Below are 21,299 nucleotides of genomic sequence, written 5' to 3'. Positions count from 1 at the left end.
ATGTCAGTCTCAGTATGTGAATGTCTGTTCTGCCTCCTTCCATCGTTGCTTCTCCTGCTGTTCTCCCTGGGCCTCCGCTGGCCCAGGGCACAGCTTTGGCTCAAGCTTGCCGCGAGGGCTGCCGCCTGGAGGCTCTGGCTCGCTATCTGCTGGGTTCTGGAACTCCCACTAAACATAGCAACAGCAGAGAGAACCTGGAACGAGGAGAGGGGCCCGACGGGGACAGGCGACCGACCTGGGCCTGAACAGAGCACGCCTCAACAACATTGGCCCCGCGGCGTCGCGTGCAAGCCCACCGCTCTGGCCCGACACCTGTTCCAGCACTGTGGCTCTCTGGTCCTACCGAGGCTGGCCGCCTGGCCCAGAGGCGACCCCCACATCCAGACGCTGCGCGGGTTGCTGTGGGGGAGCTGCGATGGCGGCAGGGAGCAGAGTCGAGTGCAGTTCAGCCGGGACCACCTCCTGCTGAGAGACGGGGGAACGGTGGCGTTAGACTGGGCCGTGGAGACGAGACGGGGCGAGGCGGCGGGGAGGAGGAGGAGAGACGAAGCCAAGAGAGAGAGGGAGCATCAGATGGGGACAAAGGCGCTGGGCTGCTTCACCTCCACCCCTCCTGTCCTTATCCTCGTCCCGCAGTTCTGGGGAGGGTTGACCCCCCACCTGAAGGAGCTCTGCCATCTGGCCTTGTGTCAGGGATTCTACGCGGTGGTGGTTCACCCGCGCGGCACGGCCGGTTGCCCGCTCACCACCCCGCGACTGACCGAGTTTGGAGACCCGTCCGATCTTGAGCAGGTACGGAAATGACTGTGAGCTTTTACAGTGGATCTACTGTATTTGTCATCTATTATATCAAACTTGAAATAAAAGCTAATTCACTTACAGCTTTAAAGGGAAAGACCACTTTGGTGTTGGTTTGGGTTGTGTAGTTACCTTGCCATGATGTAACTCCAAAGGTGGGCAAGAAATCAAAAGCAATTTCTCCATGGATTAGAAATTGATAATTCAAAATATGCTCCCCATTGATTTGGGGACATTGTACGGCAAGACCACTCTGTTGCGGGCTCTTTTGAGCCCGTAAACAAACCTAAACAAAGCTGATTCTGAGAGTATAGAACATAACCAAACCCAGTACTGTTTTTTTATATAAAAATGTCAACTTCCTGTTGATTTTACTATTTGAAGATTCAGATCCAGATCCGTGGATCCAGTCCGGGGTTTCTTCCTAATAAAATGGCAAAATGGAAGTTGACATTTTTATTAAAAAAACAAACAGTACTGGGTTTGGTGATGTTCTATACTGTCAGAATCAGCTTTGTTTGAGTTCGTTTACAGACTTAAAGAGCTCCTCCTGAGCCTCTTCACAGTACAATGTAAGTCAATGAGGAGCATATTTTAAATTATCAATTTCTAGTCAATGGAGAAATTATTTTTGATTTCTTTCCCACCTTTGTTGTTACATCATGGCAAGGTAACTACACAACCCAAACCTCTACCAAAGTGGTCTTGACCGGAAACGCTGGTGTCCAATATCAGATCTACAAGCTCAGAAAGCATTGCAACACATTGTGATCCTGTAGATTTTGGTGTAGCTGTAGAAGGAACACATGAGGGAGTCAATGATTGACCCTTGGGGGATCCCCGGTCAATAAAGCATATAGGGTTTAACCCATTAAAACCTCCATCCGTTTCATTTTAGATTGTTGCGTTGGGTATTCAAATATACAAGCTCACAGCTGCGAGCTTGTATATCTGCTATTTCTTTTACATTTTTGAAAATTCTTGAAAGTGTGAGAATTACTGATTTAGAAGGCATTTGTAGAATCGGCCTGCGGTCTTAATGGGTTAAAGTGGTTAACGTAAGTCCATAAACAACAAGTGTGCCAAACACCCCATTCTTTAATCCCCTTCCAGGCAGTGGCTTACGTGCGTAACTGTCATCCGTCCTCTGTGCTTCTGGCGGTGAGCGAGGGTTCCGGCTCGGGGGTCCTGCTGTCCTACCTGGGTGAGTGTGGCTCCGGCTCCTACCTGACAGCGGCGGCGGCCATCTCGCCGGTGCTGCGGGGCCAGCTGTGGTTCCAGACGCCCATGCCTCCCATCTACCGCTGGGGGGCACTCATCCACAGAAAACTGCAGTTCAGCAGGTGAGGTGAGGGGAGTTTGATGATGATGACTATGGGTAGAGATGATGATGGGGGGTGAGGTGGGACAACAAGACGGGATGTCCTCTTCCCTCTTGCTTTGAGTAAAGCTGCAAACCGGAATTGTCCTTTCCTGACGGAGACAGAGGTAACTTCCCCATAGCCTGTGGTAAAAATTCTACGACACCACAAATTTAGAAAAATCAGTGAGTATGGACGCCTTTATATAAAAAAAAAAGGTTATTACACTGCCCACAAAATTGGGTTGTAGTTGTAGTGGTCAGCAGGCTGACCAAAACAGATGGTTAACATGGGTGAAAAGGTCAAAGGTCAAGGTCACAATCGAGAACGGATGGTCAGAAATGTGTGGAAACTGGATGGAATGATCAGTAGACTGCCCCAAATATTTTTTGGGGTCGGAAAGGTCAAGGTCCCAATCAAGAGACGTAGTAATAGGTAGATGTTGCATGCAGGAATTGCAGGTGGCCAAGACTATGTTTTGCACCCTGTCTGTCCGTCCGTCCGTCAGTGGTCAGTCTGTGACCAGCTAATCTCCGGCACCATTGGCTTGATCGCAGCGAAACTGTGCACACACACTCCCTGGATGCCAGAGCAAAACCTCTGCCCCAAATGTTTCAGTTCGGCCCGTTATAGCGCCACCAAGAAGCCGTTCTTTGTAACCAAAAAAATCTGATATTACTCCTACAGATTTTGTCCAAACGTCATGCAAATCGATACACAGTATCTCTATACTCATGTCATTCCATCCTGATTGGCTAACATTAGCTTTCAAAGTTTGCAGGATTGGTCTGTTTCAAACAAAATGCCTCAAATCATGAACGCAGATTGCGATTTCTGTGAAATCTTGCACGCACATTCCTACTAGGCTGAGGAAGAAATGCCATCCTTTTCACATTGGCCTGTTATAGCGCCACCAGCAGGCCGTTTTTTGAACAAAATGCCTCAAATCATGAACGCAACGTCTAATTGCCGTGAAAGGCTGAGGAAGTAATGGCACCCTTTTCAAATTTTTCCTATTATAGCGCCACCAGGAGCAGGCGCGCGGGAAGTACTTAATAGCCAGGGGGGCTGAGCGTCGGGGGAATGCGTCCCGTCCGCGCGCGCGCGATTTTTTTGCGGGTTCGGGTCGAAAAATGTGCGGGTTTGGGTGGGTTTTGGCACTTTATTTCCTTTACTTTATTTCGGTTTTAGGGTTAGGGTTAGGGTTAGGTTAGGGTTACGTTATTTAATTCTTTTAATTAAATTTAAATGTAATAAAAAAACATTTTTTTTAAATCCCTTCCAATAACCAGGGGGGCTGCAGCCCCCGTAGCCCCCCCCTTCCCGCGCCACTGACCAGGAGGCCACAATAACCTACCCGACCTGGCGGAGACCTGTGCTCCGAGGAGCACTTTTTCTAGATCAATTAACTAGAACACTTTTCACCCATCTTCTCAGGTATGTGACCTCCTTCAGTGCAGCTGTGGACGTGGATCGGATCCTCTGCTCTTCCTCCCTCAGAGACTACGAGGAGGCTCTGTTCTGCTCCACCTCCCGGCCTCGGCAGACGGCGCCCGGCCCTCCGACGAGCTCACCCGGCTCTGCGGGGGTGACTCCCCCGAGCGGAGGAGTCACGGGGCGCTCGGAGGTCTGGGCACTGGGGGAGAGGGCTTACCCCGCCAAGGACTGGGACGGCTACTGGGAGAGGAACGAGCCTCTGAGAGACGCGGACGAGGTGGCGGTCCCCGTGCTCTGCGTACGTAGCCGCGACGACCCGCTACTGCCCCCCGCCTCCACCATGCCTCTCCCGCTGTTCCACAGCAACCCTTACTTCCTGTCGGTGACGACGGACACAGGGGGGCACTGCGGGTTCGCACTAGAAGAGGGGGGCGGCGCGCAGGGAGGGGCAGAGGAAGCCTCACGCAACTGGAGTCACACGGCGATACTGGAGTATTTCAGGCTGGTGGTCGATTTCCTGAAGGAGGAGAGAAGGGGTGCGAGGATGGTGGGGCGCGAGGGGCATGGGGGGCAGGGGAGGAGCAGGCCAGGCACCACGCTGCCCGCTCGCAGGAGGAGAGGCACCGTGGTGCGGAGGACAAGGCCACAGACCCAGCAAATCTTTGAAGGAGAGGAGAGTGGGGAGTTCACATGGAGGCGGAGCTACACACGCTGAGTGAGGAGGAGCAATGGCCCAGCATCCGGCGCTGGAATTGAAGCTCTCTTCCGGGTTCTCTTACACAGTGGTGTTAATGGTATTATGGTATTAATGGCCCTGCAGATGTCGCTTTTTTTTGTATTAATACCATTTACCTCCCACTAGTTCACATTGTCTTGTGCCAATTAATATTGAATCGCATTGCTCAAAAACACCCAATGTGAATGCATCTCAGCAACCAGGAAGTGTCAAAGGAGTCAAGACAATGTGGAACTAGTCATAGCTACTCCAGAACTGTTGTGTTAGAAGTGTTTAAAAAGCAGGGCTGTCCCCTCAGAGTCAATTGATTATTCTGTCGGTTTGTTCGACCAAAACCGTGTTAATTGATAAGTCATTTTTGAGTTTCTCCCCATGCACATCTTGTGTAAAATCTAAATATAACCCTTTAATTCTGCTAGGTGGACTATAACCACCTAGCTAGTAGCCATTGTAAAATAAACATTAGAATGTTCACTTCTCAACCTGACCTGGGCTGGTCTCTGCATGATTGTACGTGGTAAATACAATTCTATAGATTTGTTGGTTAAATTAACTAATCAATTAGTAATCCTATGACTATGATTAATAAATGATTTAGTCGAGGACATTATTGAAAAGAGGGGGGTATTTTGAATGAGCCGTTGGATTTGTACACAGAAATACAGCTACTGTATGTAGATATGGTTGTCATAAGTCTTTGTCTCTACGCTTGTATAAAACAAAGATCAAAAGCATTAATATGTTTCTGTCTGAAGACCAAAGTAGGAGTTATACAAAGTAAACAAGCAGTCTAAAATCAACACTGGTTTCCAGCTGGACTTTATACTGGTCAAAGGTCTTTCTAACAATATACTCTGTTTTATAAGCCAGCTCTAACATAGTGGTTCTCAAAATGAAGAACAGCGTAATTACTTGAACCAGCTTGTAGATCTGTTATTTTCAAAACATTTTGAAATTGAATTTGGAATAAATTGGAAGAACGACTTATCTCCCACACGCACACACCCAAAAAGGAAGTAACAGCAAATTACTAAAATTACTTTATTACAGTTGATTCTTTATCCAGTAGCCCTCTTCCAACAAAAAATAGTAATTACAAACAAAATATTACATTTAACCCCTAAACTTTTGTTTCTGAATTTCTTTTATACATTTAAATCACTCTTATATTCTGTAATGAATAGCTTTTCTCTTATGTAATCTGTCTTGACATTCAGTTTGTTTTTCTTTTTTTTTGCACAATCTATACAGTTTTTTTTTAATACATGTTAATAATACAGGTCTCTGGGACTGGAGAGTAGAATCCAACAGTAAAGATCCACCAATGACAGGAAGAAAGGAATACTGACTGACAGACTGTACAGAGACATAAAACTCACTGACCAGCCAAAGACAGTGAAGCCCCTTGTTGGGGATATATGGCTAATCACAGTAGACTCGTGCCTCATTTGTCCTCCATTGTACGACGGTGTCACGCGCAGAATACCGTTGCCGTCGGCGCTGAAACCTTGCATCTCCATATTTACTATTTACATGTTTTCATACAAGAGTCAGGGACGTGCACAGATAGACTCTAGGTGGTGCTAGAGCACCTGCCCTTTGCCCTCTTGACCAGAAGTGCCCTTTTGAAAAAAAGAAGAAAAAAAACGTTTTTTCCCCCCAGTTTACAGCAGGGGTCTTCAACAGGGGGTCCGGGACCCCTAGGGGGTCCTCAGAGTTACTACAGGGGGTCCGCCAAATCTTTATGCGATATGGTTTTTCTTTTTACCATAACCACGCGAAACCTAGCATCCCTTTTCTGAGGAGAACTTTAGCCAAAAATAGCAGATCTACAAGCCCACAACGCCTCGCACGGCTATTTTTGGCAAAGAGGTATAGGTGTAGAGGGAAAAAAGAGCAGACCAAGTAAACAAAAAAAAGTATAATTTACTTGAGCACCTGCCCCTCAAAATGTCTGTGCACGCCACTGACAAGAGTGTTGATTTCTTATGGGTTTTACAAGTATTTTCCCAATGAACATTTTTAAGAGCTTGTGACTGAATGATAACTACGTTGGATCAATTTGGAACACAGGTTCCTTTTTCCACCCATTTCCTGAAAAGTAATAGTTTTGGACTACCTCGACAGCGATGATATAGCACATACACAAGCACACAACGTGTGGATGCGGCATGTCTCGTGAGCTTGTATATCGTCTCTGTCGGGTGGAAACTTCATATGTCCAAAACTGTTACTTTTCAAGATACAAATTTAAAAAACAAATTCAAAAATAGTAGATCCACAAGCTCAAAACGCATCGCTTTGCGACGCGTTTCGAGCTTGTAGATCTGCCATTTTGGATGCTTTTGTGCGACGCTGTAGTATGATCAAGCAGGGCATTAATTTATGAGAGAAAAGAAGTGTAAAATATGGAGATTTCTGCCCGACAGCAACGATTATTGAGCCATTTTCAGCGAGTGACACCGTCGTACGACCAAGTAAAAATCTGGCTTTATTATTCTCCTCTGGACAACCACGTGTGCAATCGAAACGTACACCAGCTCCATCCCCAAGACAGCAAGGCAACATAAAGCTAGACCCTCCTAAGACTTGGAGGGAAGCCATGATGACACCAGATGTCTCTCTCTCTCTCTCATATATATATCTGTCCCTTTCTACACAGTAACATCCTCAGTGTTCATTTCACTGAGTGTACAAATGGAACCGAATGGATTTGTCCACTCTCAAGAGTTACTCTTTTTTTATTTGTACACAGTTACAAAGGGTCCATTTGGTTCCATTTGTACAACCGCAGAGTTACATATTAACACTGAGGATTTGACTGTGTACAAGCATCGTTAAAATGACTATTTCCGCCATTAAAAAAGGAAATAAAACACCCTGGCGTTAAAACGAAACAATAAAAAAAGAAGAAGATTGGGAGCAATAACATCCTGGTTGACGAGTTCAAAGTTAGGACTTTTTAGTGTGTGTGTGTGGAGGGCAGACAACAGATACTGGGGTACTGTGAGAATGCAGCAGTTATAACAGGAGAGTGTAAATCTTTGTCAAAGAATAGCCCAAACTACTTCAATGGTCCCCAACAGACCCTGTGAGTAACTCACTCTAGAACCAGATGCTGGCTACATTTTCACCGTCTGGTTTTGCAGCGGTTTTGAAAATTACTCCTTCGCCATCAAGGAGAATGTATGTTCCTTTACATGTCTTTGTTCGAAGTCTAAAGTTGGCAGCATACTTCATAAGAAGAACTTTTCTTTCAGCGTAATGGAACCACTCAAGGTATTTGCGGACAATGTTGTTTTATCCTCGATGTGGCTCCGCCTTTGAGAGCTGAACGTTAGACCCCACCCACTGTATACGGTGCTAAAACTGTGATTTGCCACCTGGTTTGTGATGAAACAAAATAAATCAAGAAACACCTCGGAATTTCTGTGTGATCACACACAGTGTTCGTAATGGGGGTGTGTGTGTGTGCGGTGAGGTTTGGCTAGTTCGAAAATCTTGGAGGTGCAAGAACTTCCGAAACAGACTTTGGCATGGCAATGCGTTTGCTCGTTTTTTGACGCAATGATGTCATTTTGTTCTTAAAATCTTGCTGAACTTCGTTTCCACAAGAAGTATGCTGAGCCTTTAACTGATTCATTAAACACCCATCATTTTAAGATAACTTTGGCCTCAATCAATCATGTAACAAAATGTTATTTCCTGAAGATTTGACCCAACAAAACCTTTCATATGATCCTTTACGATGAGAGATTTACCATTTAATAACAATCGCTCTAAAACTTTACAGTGAAAACGCAGCCCCAGTAAATGTCGACGTCTTTTGTGTTCCTTTTCTAAGCACTGCTATAAACCATGTCATCGTGTCCACATCACAATCAATTCAATCTCTCTGATTTGTCAATTTATTACACTTCCATATTTTTTTCCTCAAATCCTAAATGTACAATATAAACACAGATCCCTGTACATTCCACCTTTGAAAATCATAATGTATAATCTCCAGTCTAAATACCCTCTGCCTTTTATATCTCTGTTTTATGGTAGCCTTTCTTTTATATATATATATATATATATAAAAAGAAAAAAGACATATATATATATTTATTTATTCTTTTCTTTCACCTGGTTGAAGTGTTCTTCCCAAGTAGGAAGGTAGGCAGGAGAAGGGGTGGTGGGATCAGGAGGACCAGGCCAAGTTCAGGAGAACAGGGGGGGTGGGGGGGGGGGGTGAGACAGAGTGGGCTGTCAGACACGGGGGGAGGTTGCAGAGGCATGGCAGGGGAGATCGCAGCATCACCGCTCCCCCAGTCCACCCGTCACAACGGGACATTCACCAATGACAAACCACTGTGCCGTGTATTGAAACTAGGTGCTAGATAGATGTAATGTAAAGCCCCGGATTTATAGTCTTGTTTGCGCACCGGCGTCGCTCACTGAAAGCAGCCCGTCTACAAGCTCACAACGCTTGTAGATCTATTTTCGGTGCACGGTGCCGCCCGCTACGAAGCCCGTCAGATGAATGTATCCTTTAAAAAAAAAAAGAAAAAGGCAACGGGACCACGGAGGAACTGTTTTTAGGCAGTCCTATCGGCCACCGTGCCTCTATGAGTCGCCTCAGCATGGCTACTTTAATAACACAACACATTACAAAAGTATAAGTATTCTTTTTTTTTTTACAGGATACACTTTAAAAAACAACCTTGGATGCTCTTACCATCCTAGGTTATGCCGGGAAAGTTGACCATGCAGTGTTAATTTGCCTTGTGTATCATCTCTTTTTCTATAATACCTCACCCTTTCCTCCCTTCTTCCCTCCTCTGATTAAAACGTCCCTTTCTCATTTGCCCCGCGATATTCAACTGCCTGGCGTTGAAGGGGGATTGGACTGCGGATTAGAGCTCAAACGATGAGAAGAGTTGCCATGCATGTGTGTGTGTCCAGTTGAATATAAAGCTTGATGTGCGTTTGAGCAGAATGGTGCCAAAATGCATCTGCCAGAGCACCACTTGAGTTGAGTCTCCCAGGATAAAACGACAGGACGGGGCTAGAATTGTCCCAGGGATTTTCCTACTGCATAGATTTTCATCGATCAAGACACGCCATACTGTATTTCATTGGGAATTACAACCGGCAAAGGTTAAGGTAAAATTAAAATGGTTCAAATTCAAATAATCAATGGGTTAAATGCTGCTGAGAACCCATGAGGGCGGTGGAATAGCATTCATTGGCTATGGGTACATGTGAATGGAAGGCAAGGGGCCTGTGGATGCCCAAATAGAACCCAATAACACCTGAGTACACATAATATGAATTAAACGGAAACACTCCTGAAATCCACCTTTCTGAAACCCACCTTTACACACATACATTTGGCCACACTATCATGTTTCGGAAATACTGGAGGCTTTCGGTTGCCGCAGCGGTTAAGGATCCTGCCTACCACTGCGAAGACTCGAGGTTTGAAACCTCCGCGGTGCATCCGGCTTGGCCAATTGTGTTCCAACAAACACACCTGGCCGTGTTCGGAAGCCGGGCAGGGAGGGCATTCTCTGTCACAGAACTAGGAGCGATATAAGCATGTTCCTCCGCATGTGTTACGTCCTCCCAGTGAAACTGCTCACTGTCAGGTGAAAAGAAGCGACTGGCAACCTCATGTGTACTGGAGGAGACATGTGGCTGTCTATAACCCCCCCATCTGACAAACTGTAGGAGTTGGCAGTGACAGGGACTGCACATGAAGGGAAAATTGGGAATTGGCAAAGCGACTAAATTGGGAGAAGGGGGTTTCAGAAATACTTCTGAAATCAGCTTAATGAAATTGGCATAAATTACACCACAATAACCAAAGGAGTCTCTCTGTCCTTGCTTTTGGCGTCTTTAAGAGCCATACATACAAACAATATGCAAGAAATACTTCCCACAGTGCCTCCCTAGTAATAAATACTCTTTACGGTTGAGTAGTCATAATCTTAGCACATCCTCTCGTCTTTCCATTTACTTTCTAACGTCACCTATTGCAGCCATTCTGAAATCACTCTTTTTCTCTTTTGCTTCAACTCTTCTCAAAGCCTTTTACTGCACATCAAAAACATAATCTCATCAAGTTGTCTACTATAAAACAAACAAAACAACTAAAATCTCAGCCTGTGGGACGGTGTTTGGCCACGGGAAAAAAACAACCTACTCAAGTTGACTCCTCAGTTCTTGCTATTGGCACTGGGACTGTCTTCAAAATATGGAGAAGTACTGTACATTTGGGTCTGTGGCAACTTAAAACTAACTACATTTGAGTCTGTGGCAACTGAAAACTACATTTGGGTCTGTGGCAACTGAAAACTAGTGAGGCAAACAAATACCTAAAGACACAAAATAACACTATTTAGGCTACAGTAAAAAACTAAACTATGGCATACTTTATTATGATTCCTATCCATCATAGAGTAGCCTTAGGGCCTTTAGGCTTCCACAGTCCCCTGCTAAGCGGCACATATAGAAGGAATTCAAGAGATGAGACGGGGCAGGGGGTGGGCTGAGCAGAATTTGCACTATGATCCCCAGTTTGAGTACTGTGCCGTGTGTTTTAAATGCATTGATGCAAACAACAGGAACGGCGTGGAATGCATGCGTAGTGGCGTGCATGTTTTGTGTGTGTGTGTGTGTGTGTGTGTGTGTGTGCATAACCAGTGTTATCTTGTTGAACAAGACAATGGCCTAAATAAGTGGTTCTCAAAGTTTTAATTTCAAGGACCCCCATAACTCTGAGAGTGTACAAACGGAACCAAATGGACCCGTAAGGGTCCATTTGGTTCCGTTTGTACACGTTGTTCCGAGTGTACAACTTCCGTTTGTACTCTCAAGAGTTACAGACCTGTAAGGGTCCATTTAGAACCCCCTCAAGGAACCCAAATGGTCCCTAGACCGCACTTTTGAGAACTGCCGGCTTAAAATCTACGCCAAGTGTTGTGTTCCGTTTAAGAGTATGTGTGTGTGTGTGTGTGTGTGTGTGTGTGCGTGTGTGGTCTAGGTATAGGACAGATGGGAGCCGTTGGAGATCTGGGAGGTGATGCTGGCGCTCCTGCTCATCCCCTGTTCACTCCTCCCCCCCGATGACGTCCTCCTCATAGCCTGCGGGCTGTTCCTCACCCCTCCCGCGCCTCCCCCGCTCCCCCTCTGACCCCCGCCTGCTCCCGGGAGGTGGTGGTGGTGGTGGAGGCTCCAGGGCGGAGGGCCCCCAGCCAGCATGGGGTGGCCCCAGGGCTGCTGCTGCTGCTGCTGCTGCTGAGGGGAGCCGCTGGAGCTCCCCGGGTGGTGGAGGTGATGGTGGCCTCCTCCTGCTCCTCCTCCTCCTCCGGACCAGTGGCCTCCGCCTTGAGCACCTCCCTGACCTCCTCCCCCTCCTCCTCCTCCCCCGCCGCCGCCCACCCAGCCGCCCTGGGAGTCGGGGTTGAGGTTGGAGAGGATCATGTTGCTGAAGCCCAGCCTCATGGACTCGGAGTCGAAGGCCTCGATCTCCCGGGCCTGCCGCTCCAGCAGCGAGCGGATTCGCTCCAGCCGCTCGTTCTGCAGCGTGAGCATCTCCTCCTCGATCTGGTGCAAAAGAAAAAAAGAACCACGAGAGCCGACATTTTAGTGGACAAAAAAATTATAAAAGCATAAACATAAAACATTATACACGTTATATACAATCTTCACAACACCTTGTGAGCTTGTAGATTGCTTGACTTCTTTTTTTTACCCCATTAAGACCTGGAACTGTGTCATTTTTAGATTTGAGCTAAAAAGCATTATTTTACACTTTGGGCTATTCAAAAATAGCAGATATACAAGCTCATAGCGCGGCACCGAGTGCCGCGCTATGAGCTTGTAGATCTGCTATTTTTGAAAAATCGTGAAAATGTGTGCAAATCTTCTGAATATATATATTTTTAAAGCGAACATTTTTAACTCAAATCTTTGCTTCTGGGGGGTCTCTGGAACAAAATATTTTGATGGGGGTCCGCAGCCAAATACATATAATGTTGGGGGTCCTTGACATGAAAAAGATTGAGCACCACTGATATAGAAACATACGTTTTTCAGAAAGCTGTTGAGATTTAGGAGACATGTAGAATCAGCTTCAGGTCTCAATGGGTTAAATACATAAAAAACAATGAATAAATAAAGCAGGACAAGGAGAGGAGTGACAACAACACAACACAAAATTGGAACTGGAACACTATAAAAATGAAGCTGATAAATGGGTACTCTTCTCTCCTGGTTGGTTGGTATCAAAATGTATTTTCTGTGTACACACACACACACACACACACACACACACACACACACACACACACACGTTGCCCTGAGCCTCACCTTCTGCTCCAGCAGCGCTCTCCGTAGCGACACCCTCTGCTCCAGGTCTCTCCTCTCCTTGTCCTGCTGGGCGTCCGTCTGCATCTTGATCTTGCTCTGGTAGGCGTTGAGCAGCTCCAGCTCCTGCTGCAGCTGCATGCGCAGCACCTGGCACTCGCCCTCCTGCGCCTCGTCTAGCCGCAGCTGAGAGCGGCAGAGACAGGCCCGGTGGTCGGAGGGCGACAGGGCGAGACATGCATACATTAGATATCGTAATAGAGACCATAATGTTACACCAGTCCTCCATGACCTTTACTGGCTCCCGGTCAAACAAAGAATGCACTTGTTCAGTGCCTTGTAAACACCTACAAGGCAGTGAAGGCACTGAACAATCTGGCTCCCCCCCGGCCCCCTACCAATTCGATCTCCTCAAATGTCACGTCCTCTCCCGCTCCCTCAGGTCTGGTGACGCAAACCTCCTTGGAGGTCCCCAAGACTAAGTACCGTACCTGGTGGCGGCAGAGCTTTTGCTGCCCCCACCCTCCAGTCCCTCAAAACCCACCTCTTCAATATAGCTTTCCCCAGCGAACTCCCCCCCCCCCTCTTTTTTCTTCTTTCCACTGTTTTATTGATTTGTCTTTAGGTACTCAGAAATGCGCTATAAAAATTTGAATTACTACAAGTAAGACGCACGAACGCGGGATGTGAACGCAGCTTGAAATTAACAATACTAGTAGTTATTGCCCCCCCCCCCAAAAAAAATCATATTTATTTGACTGTATCTGGCTCTGTTTTTCTTAAAAGTGCAAATTAGTCATTTGGAATCCCATGTTACAGCATAGCTAGCTAGCAAGAAGAAATCTCAAACTGTCCTCAAACTAAGGCGTTTTCAACTTGCCATCCGGCCTGAAATATGCACAAATGACATGGAATTCTTAGATATCCCAATAGATGAACTCGTGTAGATGCTTTTAGATGTGTTCTTTTTGACTGTAGCTTCTATATTTCTCTCAGAGGAGTGTAATTAGTCACCCAGGGGCAGGCGGATTTCAGCCACACTGTAGTGCACTCTGAGATCTGTCAGCAGCCAATGAGAGCGTGAGTCACATGGGGGCGCGGCTGCACACAGACAGACAGACACACACACAACCCGAGCACGGTTTCATAGTAAGCTCCACTTGCGGAGGCACGCCTCCTTCCGCTGCGTTCGCAGTTATTATTATCGTTGCTGTCGGGTCGGGTGGAAACCTCATCAAGTGTCCAAAACTGCTACTTTTCAGAATTCAAAATAAAAAAAAATTGCTAAAAAACATTGCATATCTACAAGCTCTGAACACGTTGCATCGAAATTCGTTTTGAGCTTATGGATCAGCTATTTTTGTTACTTTTGTGTGACACTGTAGTATGAAGTAGTAGGGCATTCATTTAAGGTAAAAAAAAAAACATAAAAAGTTAGAATATGGAGATGAGGTTTCTATCTGTGTTCACATTCCTTGACACTTGGTAATAATGGCCATAGGAACGATTCTAGTCTCTGGCACAACTGGGTGAGTTACTGTAGCATGACAATTCATGTCACAAAGTAACAATTGGCTTTGCAGTCCGTTGTTTACAGATAGTTAGCTAGCTGGTCCATAACAATGTCAACATTATTATTGCAGCAAAGCTATACTCTCTCCTCTCGACTGTGCTGTATGATGTTGATGGAATCAAAAGTTTGTGGACATTTGCTAAACTCGTTAAATTGCACATATCAACACCAAACTGCGTGGCTTGGTTACATTTGTACACTCTTGAGTTAATAATGGATGAATTGACAGAGGATTTTACAGTGCAGTGACTCACTCTGTCCAACAGGTGGAGTCTCATCCCTTCTAGTAGGCCTGGGCGATATGACTTAAAATTAATATCACGATTATAACCTTTGGCTCAATTATGATTAATAATTTTTTTTTTTTTTAAAGTACAAGTATAACACAGGGTTAAGTGGTTAATCACACTAATCAATTTAGTCGAAAAATAAATACATGAATTGATTCTTTTTTTTTTTTACCGAAACCAACCCTGCTTCTCGATTGTTCGTTTAACCTACATGAGCAAGAATATTTATTGGTTCTAAACATCGTCCGAGTCAACTGCCCTGCCCTCTCTAGGTACTCACGGCCTGCGTGGAGAGCATGTCGTTGATGGAGTGGTCGTACTGCTCGGCCAGGATGGCCAGCTTGCGCGTCTGCTCCTCCTTGAGCCGCTTCAGCACGGCCTTGTGTTCCGTCTTGGCCGTGGTCTCCAGCAGATGGTTCCTGAGGGCCTTGTACTGACGCGTCTGTGTCTTGCACGTGTCCTGGAACTGCTTCTTGATGGCCAGCTCCTTGCACTGGGGGGACGGACGAAGAGGACGAAGATGATGGTTGAATGAGCGAGGTGGTACATGTATGTGTGTGTGTGTGTGTGTGTGTGTGTGTGTGCTGGGCTGGCCCGGAGTGGCCGGTTCATGGTCATAAAAAATAATTGTGATTTAATAATTTAATTGTGTTTTATGGCATTCAACGTTGGAACAAATGAATACAAATGTCATTTCTGTTTGCCTTTCAGGCTTTCAATGTGTAGTCTGTATCCATGTGTGTGTATTTGTGGGTTTGCGCGTATGGGTGTCTCCAGGTCAAGGTTCCACAACACCTCATACAACTTAATAGTTAGCCAGGGGAGAGCAGATGTACAAGCTCACTGCGAGCTTGTACATCTGCTATTTTTGAATATTCTTCTTCTTCAAAAAATATATTAGTGTTGGAAAATGTTGCATAAATTGTATTCCTTTTTTTTTTTTTTTTTACACATATCTCTTCTGGGTGTCAGTGGCACAAAACATTTTCAGATGGGTGGGGGGGGGGGGGGGGTCCGCGGCCAAATATATATCAATTCAGGGCATTGGTTCTCAAAGTGGGGTCCGGGGACCCCCAGGGGTACTTGAGGGGGTTCCAGGGGGTACCCAGCAAAATGTGTAAATATAGCATCAGAATAATTATGACCTTTTGTACTTTGGCTATTTTTGAAAAATCTTGAAAATGTGTGCAAATCTTTGAATATATATATATTTTAAAGCGAACATTTGTAACTCAAATCTTTGCTTCTGGGGGGTCCCTGGAACAACATATTTTTAGATGGGGGTCCGCGGCCAAATACATATCATTTTGGGGGTCCTTGACATGAAAAGGTTTGAGAACCACCGATTCAGGGGTCCTTGGCACGTCAAAAGGTCTGAGAACTCCTGATCTAATAATGACGGTACTGTACCTTGAGGCTCTTGGGCTGCTGTCGGACCTCCATGACGTGCTTGCGTCTCAGCTCCCTCTCTCTCCTCTTGTTGTACTCCAGCTGGTTAGTGAGCTCCGTCTGGTGCTGGGTGCGGATGAGCTCCGCTCGAGCCTTCTGGATGGTCCCCAGGTGCCGGAACTCCAGCTCCTGCATGGACTCGTGGTGCCGGAGCAACATGGCGTGCTCCAGATCCTTCTGGGTCTGACGCTTGTTCAGCTCCTTAAAAAACAAACGACAACAATCCACACGTCAAAGAACAAGGGAGTGGGGAAATGAAGGTGGTGAGGTGTATGGGGGGCCGGGGGGGGGGGGGGGGGGGTGTCTCCACACTTATAGTTGAATTAAGACCTGGAACTGTGTCATTTTTAGATTTGAGCTAAAAAGCATTATTTTACACTTTGGGCTATTCAAAAATAGCAGATATACAAGCTCATAGCGCGGCACCGAGTGCCGCGCTACGAGCTTGTAGATCTGCTATTTTTGAAAAATCGTGAAAATGTGTGCAAATCTTTGAATATATATATATTTTTAAAGCGAACATTTTTAACTCAAATCTTTGCTTCTGGGGGTCCCTGGAACAAAATATTTTGATGGGGGTCCGCGGCCAAATACAAATAATTTTGGGGGTCCTTGACATGAAGAAGATTGAGCACCACTGATATAGAAACATACGTTTTTGAGAACACTGTTGAGATTCAGGAGACATGTAGAATCGGCTTCAGGTCTCAATGGGTTAAGAAATAACATTGTGATGATAATTTTCCTGGTCGTCACAAGAGAAATAGTTTTATGATAAACAATTAGTTAAGAGATTCGGGTTGGTGTTAGGATTTAGACATTTAGAAATGGGGATTAGGGGTTGGGGTTATGCCTGATGTATACCTATTGTTGCGCACCCAAGTAGTAGAAATAGTAGATCTTCAAGCTCACAATGCGTAGAGTTTAATGCCGTGGTAAGAAGAATTACCACGGCATTAGGTTACAGTTAAAAATGGCAAAACAAAAAAAAGGTCAAAATGGCATTCATCAAATTGCCATGCGCAAATATTGATGTCCTGTTTATGTGTTTGTATGACTGTGTGTGACTGTGTGTGACTGTGTGTGTGTGTGTGTGTGTGTGTGTGTGTGTGTGTGTGTGTGTGTGCGTGTGCGTGTGCGTGTGCGCGTGTGTGTGTGTGAGAGTACCTCTCGGGCCAGGTCCTGCTCCACATTGTGCCTTGCTATGAGGATCCTGCGTTTGAAGCGTCTACACTCCAGATCCAGATACTGCCTCTGTCTCCTCAGAAGGTTGGCCTCCTCCTCCGCCTGCCAGTCAAACAAGCACACATCGTTACAACACTGGACACACACACACGTAACGTCCGTCACGATACTGGACGCACGCAACACACTAAGTATGGGACAATAATTGTTATTATCGTAATCACAATAATCAATAAATTGTCCATCACGCACCGGACCCGAGTTGGCTCTGTACTTTGGACCACTTTTTTCCCGTACACACCAAATCTCTTTGCCAAAAAACAGCGGATCTACAAGCTCACAATGTGTTGCAATGAGCTTGTAAATCTGCTATTTGAATATGGACGCTGGGGTGCAAAAAGGTTTTTAAAAAATAGCATTTTAAGATTTTTAAGCATATTTTGGCCGCAATAACCGTGACATGAACTGGTCATATCGTGCCATCCCTACAAAACACACATCTCAACGCTGGATGCATGATTGTTCGCCTATTATGACAAGCGCAGAATAGGAACGATAAGGTTCATGCGGTTCAAGGCGACAACTGAATGAATGTGAAGTGATGGAGCGCAGTGCTAACCTGGAAGTGTTGGATGTTCTCCTTCTGCTTGGACAGCCACTCCTGCTTCTCTTTCTTTGGGGTGGACTGATTCTCGCTCAGCTCCTGGCCACGAGTGTGCACATTAGAAATGACAACGTTTTAGAAGAACAGCAACTGTGTGCGCAGAGTAGGACCAACTGACATACTGGCAACATGATAGGCAATCTGACACACCGGTGTGATGCACTTTTTCACCGATTATATAGTGATACATCAAGTACAAAAAAAGACATTTTGGCACACTTGACTTGTGGTAACACTAGGAGAAGAAAAACGCTCAATTTATTTACCCATCCTGTAACTAATAGGAGCAGTGAGCAGCCAGTAGTTGTAGCACTCAGGGAGCAGTTAGGGGTTAAGTGTCTTGCTCAGGAACACTTCGACACATTGCTGAGGCCTGGAATCGAACCTGGGACCTTCGGTTTCCCAGGCCGGCTCTCTAACCATTCAGCTTAGGCCGCCCGCAGAAGTTGGGTTTGTGTGTTTAGTGTACCTCTTTGAGCTGCTCCTTGCGTAGTTTGTACTCGCGTTTCTGTGACTCGAGGAAGCTACTGAGCTCTTTCTTCTGCTGCACCTGGATGTGCTGTTGGAATTTCTTCTCATCGTTGTTAAACGTCTTCAGCTGGATGAAACACAGGTGCAAAGTAAGAAACATTATGTTTTCACGCGTATGGATGCACTTTTCCATTAGACATACCGTACAGTTGCATGTAGTGTGGTCAGAGATAATACAAGTGATGACTGTAGAGTCTTGGATTATGGCACACCAATTTACCAATTTTACACTGAGATTTAACCACGTAAACTCTACAGTATATTGTTGGTTGTACAGCGAACATCGAATATAGACGATCTACAGTACAAGCTCACAACGCGCTGTGATGAGTGTGAGCTTGTACATGTGTGATTTTGGAAAATGTTTAATATGGGGGAAAAAGCCCAGAAGAAGGACGCCATAAGGAAAATATATTTACGTAGGACACTCCTACTGAAATTAAACGAGGAAAGAGTCTCATGATAATTTAGGTCATTTATGTGGCAAACAGGTAACTGGTTTACCCGTTATAAAATACTTGGGAGGTATGTCTTTATAAAGATATCACGTCTACCTCAGATCACACAATTATTTGCAATGCAACTACTTATGTTTGTGCCTGTTATTTTTGGCAGCACTGCCATTTCAAATATGCCACACTGTACCTTTTTGGAAACTCACATTGTGAGGCTTTATTTAATTTTGACTACTATTGCACAGTCACACTCCCAAAAGTGTTTTGGTTGAGGTTAGCACAATGTTTAACTTTTATTACCGTTTACTGCGTTCCACTGCAGGCCGCAACTATGTTCTGCCACAAATTTAAGTAAAATGTCACTTTGCCCCTGCATAGCATATATTTACGGCAAAAAAGATACCAGTCACCAGTTAAATACTGTTAAGTCTTAATACTGTACCAGGTACTTTTCAACCATCAATAGAACATAGACCTTATTCACTTTTAACAAAAGAATATACAAAGACCAAACGTAGATAATAAAACAGTGGTGATTTAGTTTAAATCTCTCAGTGAACATGGCCAGTGGAAAAAAATACTATCTGCATCTACAGTACGTACATCTTTCTCCATGGCAGCTTGGTGTTTCTTCAGCAGTTTTTCGATCTCTTGTGTGAAGGTGTTCCGCTGGCTCTCCAGTTCCTTGTCCAGTCGTAACCTGTGCTCATCCATTTCACCCTTCAGCTTGTTCTCCAGTGCCATCAGGTGCTAAGTGCAGAGCAAAACAATGGGCCTCATTCACAAAGCTCTTCGTAAATTCCCTACTATATATCTACACTATAAGCTGCCTATAAGCCCATATGCATCCAAGCAATAGATCGTTCATCAAACATATTTTTTCTTTTATATGATATGACAAATGTTGGGCACATTAACATTTTATTCAAGGCTTGGAACTATTGTAATCGATTTTGCATGAAGAACAAGGCATTCTAGTAACAGCTACTCATGATTTGTGGAACACACGAGTGCCAAACAGCAGACGTGAGATGAAGTGTACCTGGCACAATAAATCACATACAAAGAATAATGATGAATCAGACTTTTCTCGTGGAAACATTCGTGTTTGCACTTTAGTATAAAATCTGTGCGTACCCACACTTTGTGAATGAGGCCCAATGAGTCTGTATGTATACTATATTGTAAAATGGGTTGTTTCAATCCTGGACAGTGATTGATTGGCTAAGACTTTGTTCTACAGTGACAATATTCATGATAAAGTTATACTCACGACTGGAATGTTCATACTACAATCAAGACATTGTAATTGACCCTCGACACCTGCTACCATAGGGTAACATCTAAGCATTTCAATAGCTAGCTAGTTGACTACTTAAGTCAATGAACCTCTCATACAAAATAGGTCTCAACTGCTCACACAAATAGGTCCCAACAAATTAACCGTTCCATAGAAACAGAATCACTTCAGCGAAGTGATATCCCATCCTATCAGGTAAAAAAACATTTTTGATTGTTGTGGCTTTATTTTGTGAATCCATACAACACATGTAGTGTATACAAATGATATGGTGTGAGAACCCGTGGGATATCATGAATATTGTCATGGCTAGAGGATGTTGTCACCTGTCACTAACACCCCTAAAAAATAAGCTGATTTAATGGGTTAAAGCAAAGTTGTCCACACATGTACATTGGATTTTGACTTTACTATGTTACAAGATACAACAAATACATACATACCATTGCAGAGAACTGGTATATACTGTATTTATAGATAACAAAAGCAAACAGAACTGGTTGAAGGTTCAGGATATGAATTCAATGAGGTAATGGGCTGTGGGATGTAAGAGCCTTTTAATAAATTCTTTGTGGTTCACTACTGAAGCTCACACACTGCAGACAGTTGGTCTGTGTCATTCCAATCATTTCAAAAAGCCATATTTCCTGGTCAGTTTATGGCTCTAAGGTGGCTACAACAAACTGCCACGACCGTCAATGGGGCATCTGTATTACAAACTCTAAAAGAGTCTGAGGTTTTAACCTCCTCAGAAGATGAGATAACCCATTTCCACCACAGTCTTTTTTTAAGATGTACTTGCAAACAAATCCAAAAATGTTACACAGAGGAATTAACCCATTGAGACCTGAAGCCGATTCTACATGTCTCCTAAATCTCAACAGTATTCTGAAAAACGTTTGTTTCTATATCAGTGGTGCTCAATCTTTTTCATGTCAAGGACCCCCAAAATTATATGTATTTGGCCGCGGACCCCCATCAAAATATTTTGTTCCAGGGACCCCCAGAAGCAAAGATTTTAGTTAAAAATGTTCGCTTTAAAAATATATATATTCAAAGATTTGCACACATTTTCACAATTTTTCAAAAATAGCAGATCTACAAGCTCGCAGCGCGGCACTCGGTGCCGCGCTATGAGCTTGTATATCTGCTATTTTTGAATAGC

The 21,299-nt window shown here is 44.8% G+C and overlaps 2 protein-coding genes across 4 annotated transcripts in view; one reads left to right on the top strand and one right to left on the bottom strand.

Moving 5' to 3' along the window:
• On the top strand, positions 1–4,311 carry LOC311057338 (protein ABHD15; the record flags this gene model as incomplete). Its single annotated transcript, XM_084074294.1, has 3 exons — positions 1–792; positions 1,912–2,141; positions 3,597–4,311. 3 exons carry the CDS (start codon positions 1–3, stop codon positions 4,309–4,311), a joined length of 1,737 nt encoding a protein of 578 aa, XP_083930420.1.
• Positions 4,312–5,357: 1,046 nt separating this feature from the next.
• The window catches only part of LOC311056572 (serine/threonine-protein kinase TAO1-like), a 55,789-nt gene continuing 39,847 nt past the window's right edge, over positions 5,358–21,299 (bottom strand). For all 3 annotated transcript variants that reach the window (XM_084073284.1, XM_084073283.1, XM_084073285.1), the window contains exons 16-23: positions 19,438–19,584; positions 18,318–18,446; positions 17,804–17,887; positions 17,167–17,286; positions 15,961–16,200; positions 14,831–15,043; positions 12,691–12,873; positions 5,358–11,925 (exon numbers count right to left, since the gene is read on the bottom strand). In XM_084073284.1, the coding sequence (XP_083929410.1) occupies positions 11,359–11,925; positions 12,691–12,873; positions 14,831–15,043; positions 15,961–16,200; positions 17,167–17,286; positions 17,804–17,887; positions 18,318–18,446; positions 19,438–19,584 (1,683 nt within the window). In that variant the 3' untranslated portion in view covers positions 5,358–11,358. The remainder of the gene's footprint in view (positions 11,926–12,690; positions 12,874–14,830; positions 15,044–15,960; positions 16,201–17,166; positions 17,287–17,803; positions 17,888–18,317; positions 18,447–19,437; positions 19,585–21,299) is intronic.

Source organism: Gymnoscopelus microlampas, assembly GCF_963454915.1.
Source record: "Gymnoscopelus microlampas genome assembly, chromosome: 12".
NCBI lineage: Eukaryota > Metazoa > Chordata > Actinopteri > Myctophiformes > Myctophidae > Gymnoscopelus > Gymnoscopelus microlampas.
Note: the sequence above shows the minus strand (reverse complement) of the source record. Positions and strands in the feature narration are given on the sequence as shown.